The following is a 9,960-nucleotide window of genomic DNA, read 5'->3' on the forward strand; positions in this document are numbered from 1 at the left end:
GGGGGCCCGCAGCCCCCTGGGGAGTGCAGGCTGCGGTGGGGGCTGGGCGGGGTTAGTTTTCCTTTTTCCCTCCTGTTTGTTTGGAGGACAAGGTTCCCTCCGTCTCCTGAGGAGCCGCTGGTCTCTGATCCGCACTAGCAGGGTTCTTGCTTCCTCTGGGAATACAAGGAAGGGGGTGTGGGATGCGCTGACGGAGAGATTTTGTAGTTATCGACTTCTGGGCGAGGGGCTGAGGAGGAGGCCAGGGTGAGTGGCACTCGCATGGAGTGCGGCAGCAGGCCTGGTGCTGCTGGTGGTGCGTGGCACTTGGAGTGCTGCCGGGGTGCTGGTGCTTTGCCCATCGGTGCTTACAATGCTTTCCGGCCTCTGTAGGCAGGGTGTTTGTAGAGCAAATGGCACTGGTATTTTGGATATCTTGAAATACAGCCCAGAGTACTCTGAACCCCAAATTCAGCACATCAGGTCTGTGGCCTGCAGGGTGAGAATGTGATTAGAGTGACTGTGCACTGTCCTTTTTTCCAAACTGTCTTTTGGTAGTGTATGTTACCTCAGCTCTTCATTCACCCCAGTCTTAGTAATTTTTTGCCTTTTGAAGTGTTTGGGCAGGGGGGACTTAGCAAGAAATTATTTTAGCTGTGTTTCTTCACACAGCAATTAGGTAGTGGTTGTTTGCTGTCTGTTTTCAGTCCTTCTGCTGGCTGCCATAGGGTGGTGTTTGCAACAGCATTTTTCTTATATGATTTGAAACAGTGTATTGGCCTAAAGCATTTGCTTTTGAGTACTTTGTCTTTCATTTAGCTGAGGAGAGGCATGTTAATTGAGATTTAAATATGTTAATATACATCAGGTACTTAAAGTAATTGCATTTAAACTACTGGCATAAAACTTATATACTGAGCATTGCTTAGACTTATTCTGAGACAGCTTATATCTCCTCCCAGCAGTTTGGAGCTTTCTGATTGTATTTTATAGCTTCAGAATATTTATTAAAAGCACATGGATCTGGCTCAGGGTGAGTGTTCCTTTGGAACTGGTCAATTTTACGTCTTTATTTTGACAAGTAATTTCAGGTTCCTATGCACTTTACAACAGCTGCCTTTGGTATTGAAAGAACAGGACTTGACTGGTATCTTTGTTGCCATCTGGGCCCATTCTGTAAGTATGGCTTACCTTATGTGTAAGGTGACTGCAATATAGAAAAGAACTAGCTACTGTTATCTTCAGGTAGCATAGCACTTTGTTTCTCCACAGTGTGAACTGCAAGTAGGAAATAAGAATAAGAAAGAATAATTGTTTGTGTAAATGTTAATTCCATGTATCACTATTTCTGCAGCTCCAAAGACATCACTTTCTAGTTAAAGATGGCTGCTGATACCTCTGTTGAAATACTTCAGAAAGTTCTGGAGAATGAAATACTTCAGACAGCCAAAGTTGTGGAAGAACATCTGGATGCTGAAATGCAGAAGCTGGACCAAATGGATGAAGATGAATTGGAGTGCCTTAAGCAAAGGAGGCTTGAAGCACTAAAAAAAGCTCAGCAGCAGAAACAGGTAACTCCTGTGCTGATATAGGCTATTGATGTATACAGTGGAACAGTCTTTTTGGAAATCCTAGGGAAGTTGTTTATGTGAACTAAGGGTTTTGGGGTTGTTTGGTTTGTTTTTTCTCCTTCCTCACCTTTCTGTACTTACAAATTTTTCATTTCACTGGAAAGCGAGTGTCTGTCCACATGTGTGTGCTTTTTGGTTTTTAACAGGAGGAGAGAAGAACTCTCTGCTTGATTGTTTACAATCAGGATAGGATAAAGAGTCTTGTATGGAGGTTTGAGTGTGTCAGTATTCACTGAACATGGCTCCCTGGAAGCATAAGCCTACTAGGCAACCTAATTATAAGCTTTTAGGCCCCTTAAGCTTCTGAATTCTGGAGATTGTTACTTATGGCATGTAAGTGGTGCATGCTCTCAAGGTATTTTGTGGAAGAATGATAACAGAGTCTTTTGTTCTTAGGATGGAATAGTTTGTCCCATTCCTTCTAACCTAGTGAAATGTTGTCTTTGTATGACTGCTCATTTCTTCTTGCAGGAAATAAATTCTGCTTTGTTCCCCAATACCTCATGTTAAGTTGGGGTCTTTATGTTCCCCAGGAAGTTTCTTTGAACATAGTTCTCACCAAAATGTTGCTAACATATGGTGTGACACCTGGATTTTAAGTAGGGAAGCCCACTTTCTTAGCATACTCCACATAAGCAAAAGAAATAGACTGGATTGTGGGAGAGGTGGCTGGGTTGAAAGGAAGTGTTCTGGCTGTGGTGGGACCCATAAAAGCTAGTGCCATACTTTGAAGTGGGATGCAGTAAAATGGCATGGTTGGAATGCTGGAGGACAGGCAGTCTTAGCAGATTTGATTCTCTAAACATAGAAGTAGAGAGTGTGTCACACCATTTGCTTGTCTTTAAAAATTCAGTTAATGTTTGATTGTAGTGTTTTCCTTTTTAACAAGTGGTAACACTTGGATGTTCTTGGATGTGAACGTGTAATAATTCTGCTGTGAAAACTTTTTCATGTCAGTTAACCTTAAGTCACTGTTCTCATGCGTTTTCAAATGCAAATGTGCAATCACACTATTCTGAAATAGGTTTGTGCAGAGGGGAATTAATGCATACTCACTGTTGAAGGAAAAGTTGGTTCTTGATTTGCAGTCATGATTTCTTCTTCTTCATGTGCCCATGCTTCTATCCATTTTTAATGTGTACAATGTCCAGGAAATTATTTGTTCTATCCTAATTAACTTACAGGATATTTTTTTGTTTGCTTGGAAACTTTTTTTTTCTTCACTCTCCTAAGATAAAACTGCAAGATCAAGAACAGTGATATTTCTAATTTGTTTTTCTCCCCACTGGAAACTGAAGTTTTGTGGCAAGTTCTGTCATACTGCACTACTTCTAATCATTTGGCTTAGTCTGTAGTTGTTTTAATACACCACAATTAACTTTCAGTGTTGTGGAAGCTGGGTTTTTTTTCTTAAGCGCATTAGTTGAAAATCTATAAGATTAGCTTTTTTCCCAAACTGTATTTGCACACTTAATCAGACAGTTTTTCCAGTTGCCTGTAAATTTTAGCTTGAAAAATCCTGGTTCCCCATACACTTAATGACTAATGGATGTGTGTGTTTTCTGAATGGTTTTCTGGAAGCCTGGGTCATATTAAGATACCTTCAGTGTATGTTTGCTAGATAAACGATCTGTTGCAGGTGAGTTACACCGCTTTTTTTCTCCCTGTTCTTTTCATAGAGGGAAGTTATTTTCACAGAGGGAAAAATTAGGAGAAATCTGTTTTAGTCTATGTAATGACTTGAAGCAGTTTTAGACAAGAGTTCTTTTGAGTGTACAAAAACATTTTAGAGGGAGTGTCCCAAGCTGTCAATTAGCAGTTTTCAAATGCTGAGTATTTTCTTCTGTTGGTGTTCTCGCTGAACTAGTCTAGTCTTACTGAGGGGCTGCACTGCAGAAATTTATGCAGCTCCTTCTGTTACTATATGAAGGGGGTTTCCATTGCAGGCTCCCTGTTTTATTTTTTTTAGAATGTATAGGTGCAGGACTAACAAACTCCATGCTAATTATTTCTTTTTTATGTTTTCCAAAAGGAGTGGCTATCAAAAGGACATGGAGAATACAGAGAGGTCCCAAGTGAGAGAGACTTTTTCCAAGAAGTCAAAGAGAGTAGAAACGTGGTTTGCCATTTCTACAGAGATACAACATTCAGGTATAGTAAATAAGCTGTGCTCAGGAAACCTTTTGTTTATAGATGTCTACAAAACCAGACCTGTTCTTTTGTTCTTTCACATCCCACAAATAAATAGATTTTTACAAGTATTTGAATTCCTTCATTTTCTGAATCTCACACTCTTTTCAAGATATTTGATTTTTAAAATATTTTTTCCATTTCAGTTAATCTGAACATGATTTGACAACAATTAGTGCTCCCTTACATAGTTGATTAGAATATAAATATATAACTAGTTTGACAGTATTTGAGAGAGTGCTGTGTTTCGTTATTGATTCAGTTTGAGTGAGCCAGGTCGGTAAACGTAGTGACCATACAGAGCAGCATTTCAAGATCACTTTAGCTATTACAGAGAGAGAGATCCTGGACCATTCTAGCAAACTAAAATAAAAATACAAGCAGAAACTTGTCTAGGCATCTTCAGAATTTAACCTTTTACTTTGAAAGGATCTGTGTATACCAGTTGCAGCCGATTTCCCTTTGTGCCCATGCCTTTGTGATTATGTCACCTTTTAGGGTGTGAGAGACCTAGATCTGAGAATAAGTCCTGACTCTTAAAATAGGAGCCTAAAATAAGATCTCCCACTTCCTTGGAAGGATTTCAGAAGTTGTGGGTTGTAGGCTGTTCCTCAGTGGGTCTGTCTTGATGTCTTCTGTTAAAATGCAGTTGCGAAGTAGAGCAGGAGGAGCCACTTGCCCTGTTTTTGGTTTGTTTGTTGGGTTCCACCCCCCAAGGTGTTATGTTCTCTCTAATTTATAGAATATAAACTGACACAGCCTCCATATGAGAAACTGAAAGGGGTCAAAGCTGGATTATGCAGGGAGGCATCAGCATCCTAGGTTTTCTAAGATAAGTGTTTAAGTTTCAGAAACACCAGAGGTTGTGTTTGGCTAGCTTTTATGCAAAGAAGTTGAAAGACTCTCTCTGCAAATACAGTAGCTTTAAACAGGTTTGGGTTGTTTAGTTCCTGTTTAATGAACCAACAAAGTGTTTAGACTCAGGCAAGAGAAAGAACTTTCTCAAAAGTTATTTGTAAAATGTGTCATGCTCACAACCAGCTTGAAGCTAGTGTGTCCAGTTTACCAACCACATTATCAAGTTGCTTTTATTCTTACCCACTCGAGATTTTTTATCTGCTTGGCCTTGCTTTTGAATTAAAGGACAGTCACATCACAGAGTTCATGCAGCTAAGCCAAACCACTTAAGACAATCCAGGAAGTTGAGATTGCAGGTGACAAACCCACAGATCTCTGCCATCTGTCCAGTATTTTGAGCAGTTCGTTTTCCTGTCCCTTAGCTGAGGAACAATAATTGTATGTTCACTTCTATTGGTTTCAACAGAAAAGTGAAATATTTTTGCTTATAGCACTACTGAAGCAGTTTGTGTGAATAATTATTGGGTTTTTTTGTGTACAGTGAGTTGTGGAGGTAGCGACTGCACAAAAAAAGCATGTAACATGTTGAGAGTACTTTTCTGAAGATGTGCAGTTCATTATAGAGACTGTTTTCCAGCTAAAAGGCAGTGAAGCTAGAGCAGGAAGAATAAAAATCAGAGGAAAATGTCATCAATAAATGCAGGCCTCAAGAAATAAGAGAGGCTTTCAGGTGTATGTCAGAGTAATTGGGAAGAAATAAGAGAAATGGATGGTGTAATTGTGCAATAAATTTACTCCAGGCTGTTACTCTATTAGGCATTGAATCCAGTTACCTTTGAAAACTATATTCTTAATTACAAAGGTAATATCTGAGGAATTAACATGACAGAACTAGCTCTTTACTGTTCATTTTACATATTCTGTAAAACACACACTCTTCAGGTTATTGCCTCTAACATTTTATCCTTTGGGATTTTTTTCACAGGTGCCAAATAATGGACAAACATTTGACTGTCTTGGCCAAAAAGCATGTTGAGACAAAGTTCTTGAAATTAAATGCTGAAAAATCTCCTTTCTTATGCGAGAGACTGCGCATCAAAGTAATTCCCACTCTAGCGCTACTAAAAGATGGAAAAACACAAGACTACATTGTGGGCTTTACTGATCTTGGTAACACTGATGACTTCACTACAGAGACCTTAGAATGGAGATTAGGCTGTGCAGATGTAATTAATTACAGGTAATTAATTGTTTTGTGGTTGTTTTGTTTTCAGATACAGTGCAAGAACACATGTGCAGACAGGAGAACCTGTAAAAGTTGGTAGCTTTGATATGTCGTATACTTAAGACACCCCTTCACGTACTGTAAGGCCACTGTGAAGTCCCCCCAGAGCCTTCTCTTCTTCAGTCTGAATGGCCCTAACTCCCTCAGCTTGTCCTCATAAGAGAGGTGCTCCAGCCCTCAGATCATTGCTGTGGCCCTTCTCTGGACACGTTCTAACAGGTCCAAATCTTTCTTGTGCTGGGGGCACCAGAGCTGGATGCAGTATTCTAGGTGAGGTCTCACCAGGGCAGAGTAGAGGGGCAAAATCACCCCTCTCAATCTGCTGGCCACACTTTTTTTGATACAGCCCAGGATGGAGTTGGCCGCCTGGGCTGCAACTGCACATCGGTGGCTCATGGCTTTTGATCCACTAGTACCCCCAGGTCCTTTCCCATAGGGCTGCTCTCAAGAATGACTTCTCCAAGCCTGTATTCGTATCCTGGGTTACCAAGTATAATGCAATAATTATAAATCCCACATTAAGACTACAGGATAGAAGGCAGTAGGAGATAACTGTCACCACAATAGCCTAATATTACAGGAGAATAATTTACCAGAACTTTCTGCTTTGCTTTCCAGTGTGGCTACAAGGTCATCTTTGTATTTTTAGATTAATTTTGCTCTTTTGCTTTGAATGGCTTTGATTTTATTATTTTTTTTCAACTTCATTATCTGAATTTATTTCAACATATAATGTTCAGATTTTGGCAAGAGGTATCGTTATATCTTAAAGGCAAAGAAAATTCTGTTCATTTTAGTTTAGTAGCTGTTGAACTTCAGATTAAATGACTGAACTGAAAAATTGTAGTTCAAAACGTGGTAATACGCATGTCCCAGGCCAGTAACAATCAAATATGCAGAGGAATTGAAGACAGCTTGGATATATATTGTAGGCAGCAGCAGGCTCTTATTGGAGAAGTCTTTCAGTGGCAATGAGTGTATTGAGGTGCATTGAATTTACTAAATGTTAGTAAATTGGTTTATGGCATATTTTTACTGCCTACTTGACACTGCTCGTACTGTGCATTTGACTCTTAGCTCCTTAAGGAGTGGGGGAGGTTTTTTATTCTTCATTCGTTTTGCCAGATCCTGAGTTTAGGTACCCTGGCTTTGCAAAGTGAGCCACAGTATCTGCACAACCCAGGAGGTTCATTCCAGGAGACATCCATTTATGTACAAGTGTTGCGTTTCCACACTGCTCTGAATGTAATGACCCACTCTCTGGAGATCCTGAAAAGGACATAGTCCTTCTCAGAGCCTAGAAAGTGTTATTTTCCTTCAAGCTGTGGGATAGCAGATGATGACAGATTATACTGTATTCAGCAGAAAAACTGGTCAGGTCACATTGTTTGACCTAAATCAGGATTGAAGTGGTGTATTGACTTAGTACTGACATGTAATTAACTAGCAATCAGTGAACTGTATCAGCTGATCAGTATCTGCAAATTCCCTGAACTGAATCCATGATCAGTATCAGCAAAATGTTATTTACAAAATGTTAATGCCTACAAATTTCTAAGCACCCTTCTGTAGCTAATTCCAGAAGGTTCTAATTGCTCACTGACACTTAGATGTGAACCCCTCACAGGTCATGTGAGTGAAAACATGCAAACCTTTGTCAGAGCAAGAGGAGGGAGTTGCTGTCCTTGTGTACCCCCACTGTGGGATATGAGGGTGCTCCTGCTTTATGTGAACACCTGCTGTTCCAAACAACCTGTCAACCCACAAGCTGGTGACAAGTCTCCACAGAGCCACGCACGTGCACTGAGGTGTGAGTGCCTCCATAGTTCACTAGCTGGAGTGCAGTGTCCAACCAGGAAACTGCTCTGTTTGGCCTAGCCGAGGATAGTACAATGTGATGTGGCAGTACAAAACCCAGATTATCTATTTCTACTTTAATGTCCCTGTGAGAAAATTTAGGCTTGTTTTGTACTTCGGGCTCCTCATTTGTTTTGAAAAGTCTCTCTGTAATTCCCTGGTTACTGTTTAATCTGACAGATTTAGCATGATCAGTTTGCAGGAAAAGCCCTTCCATAGAGTTTTTCCATAGAGCTCCGCTCACAGGTGCTGTTTACACTTACAGCTCTGTCTTAACTACAGTTATCCAGGCTGTTTTCAGGATGTGCTGTGCTGGCAACACGACAATGCTGTATAGGGTGGCTTTAGGGAGCAGGGGTTGTGTTCTCTTAAAAAGTTTTTCTGGAGAAACAGATAATTAGAGATGCTACTTACTGACAGCTTTAATGAACATGTCTTACTCTCTTCCTCCAGTGGAAATTTGATGGACCCACCTTTTCAAAGTCAAAAGAAATATGGAACAACCTTTACAAAATTGGATAAGAAGACTATCAGAGGAAAGAAATACGACTCAGATTCTGATGATGACTAGAAGGACAGATAAATGTATTTGTAAATCATCTTTTGTTTATGCTTGGTACATTTCTAAGAATGTTTTTTATAAAGCTTACTGCTTTTCATTACATCTGCACATAATGCTCATTTTTCTATACAGTTTTATACAGCTGAGTCATAGCAGAAAATAGTTTTGGTTTGTTTTTTTCTCTCTTTTGGAAGCCGTTTGTAATTAAAAAATTGAGTCCTTCGAACTGAATAACATGGCAAATGATGAACTATGTCTTAAGTATAAGTTTATTAAGTGTTTTGAAGTAACTGTTAGAAATAATTGTACCAAATCAGACCAAAGGTCCCTCTGGCCCAGCATCCAGTCTCAATGGCTAAAAGCAGATTCTAAGGAAGAGTAAAAACAGGGTGAGCAGTTAACAGTGCTTCCCAAGAATGTACTTTAAGCAACCTGTGGCTTGGGGAACTCTCTATCTGAGAGCATTTTCTGGGTAAAAAAATCTCTACATTTCATAGTATTATAGCATCCACAAAGAATGATGGAATCATTTCAGTTGGAAAAGACCTTTAAGATCAAGTCCAACCTTTAACCCTACTCTACCATGTTGACCCCTAAACCATATCCCCAAGCGCTACATCTGTATGACTTTAAAACACATCCAGGGATGGTGACTCAACCATCTCTCTGGGCAGCCTGTTCCAGTGTCTGAAAACCCTTTCAGAGAAAATTTTTTTCATCATGTCCAGCCTAGACCTCCCCTAGTGTAGCTTAAGGCCATCCCCTCTTGTCCGATCACTATTTACTTGTGAGAAGAGGCCAGTGCCTACCTCTCAACCAAGTCCTTTCAGGTAGTTACAGAGGATGCTGTGGTCTCCCCTCAGCCTCCTTGGCTTCAGGCTAAATAGCCCTAATTCCCTCAGCCACTTCTCATATGACTTGTACTCTAGGCCTCTCACCAGCCTAGTTGCTTGTCACTGCACCTGCTCCAGCACCTCAGTGTCTTTTTTGTATTGAGCTGCCTGGAACCAAACACTGTTCTCAAGTTGCAGCTTCACCAGTGCTGAGTAAAGGGGGAGAATCACTTCCCTACATGCTGGCCACACTATTTTTAATACAAACCAGGATTCTGTTGACCTTCTTAACCATCTGGGCATACTGCTGGCTCATGTTCGGCTGCTTGTCGATCAGCACCCGCAGGTCCCTTTCTGCTGGACAGCTTTCCAGCTACTCTTCCCCCAGCCTGTTGTGGCCCAGTTGCAGGACCTGGCACTTGGCCTTGTTGAACCTCAGACAGTTGGCCTCAGCCCATCAATCCAGTCTGGCTAAGTCCCTCTGCAGAGCCTCCCTACCCTCAAGCAGATCAACACTCTAGCCCGGCTTGGTGTCTGCAAACTTACTGAGGAGTAACATAAATCATTTGGCAAGGAGTCTACAGTTTAACTGTGTTGTGTAAAGAACTATTTCTCATTGTTTTCTTTGAATCTGATAGTTCCAGGGTTTTTTCCTAGTTTTCTTCCTTGGATACGCTAGACACTTTTAAAATATTTTTCATTATCAGTTCCTTTTTCTGGTTATCTTTCAGAATTTATTATTACTTATCAGTAAAGCACCAGAAA

General features: G+C 40.5%; 2 protein-coding genes across 2 annotated transcripts in view; one reads left to right on the plus strand and one right to left on the minus strand.

Annotated features, from left to right (window-relative positions):
- The window catches only part of EIF5B (eukaryotic translation initiation factor 5B), a 40,695-nt gene extending 40,354 nt beyond the window's left edge, over nucleotides 1–341 (minus strand). Inside the window, exon 1 of the mRNA XM_010001440.1 lies at nucleotides 193–341. Coding sequence (XP_009999742.1) covers nucleotides 193–341 — 149 coding nt within the window. The remainder of the gene's footprint in view (nucleotides 1–192) is intronic.
- Nucleotides 342–1,326: 985 nt separating this feature from the next.
- Nucleotides 1,327–8,561, plus strand: TXNDC9 (thioredoxin domain containing 9). Its single transcript, XM_010001424.1, has 4 exons — nucleotides 1,327–1,550; nucleotides 3,643–3,761; nucleotides 5,644–5,898; nucleotides 8,254–8,561. The coding sequence occupies exons 1-4, from the start codon at nucleotides 1,362–1,364 to the stop codon at nucleotides 8,369–8,371; spliced, it is 681 nt and encodes a 226-aa protein (XP_009999726.1). The 5' UTR covers nucleotides 1,327–1,361; the 3' UTR covers nucleotides 8,372–8,561.
- The last annotated feature ends 1,399 nt before the right edge of the window (nucleotides 8,562–9,960 follow it).

This window comes from Chaetura pelagica, unplaced genomic scaffold (genome assembly GCF_000747805.2).
Source record: "Chaetura pelagica isolate M959 unplaced genomic scaffold, ChaPel_1.0 scaffold377, whole genome shotgun sequence".
Taxonomy (NCBI): Eukaryota; Metazoa; Chordata; class Aves; order Apodiformes; family Apodidae; genus Chaetura; species Chaetura pelagica.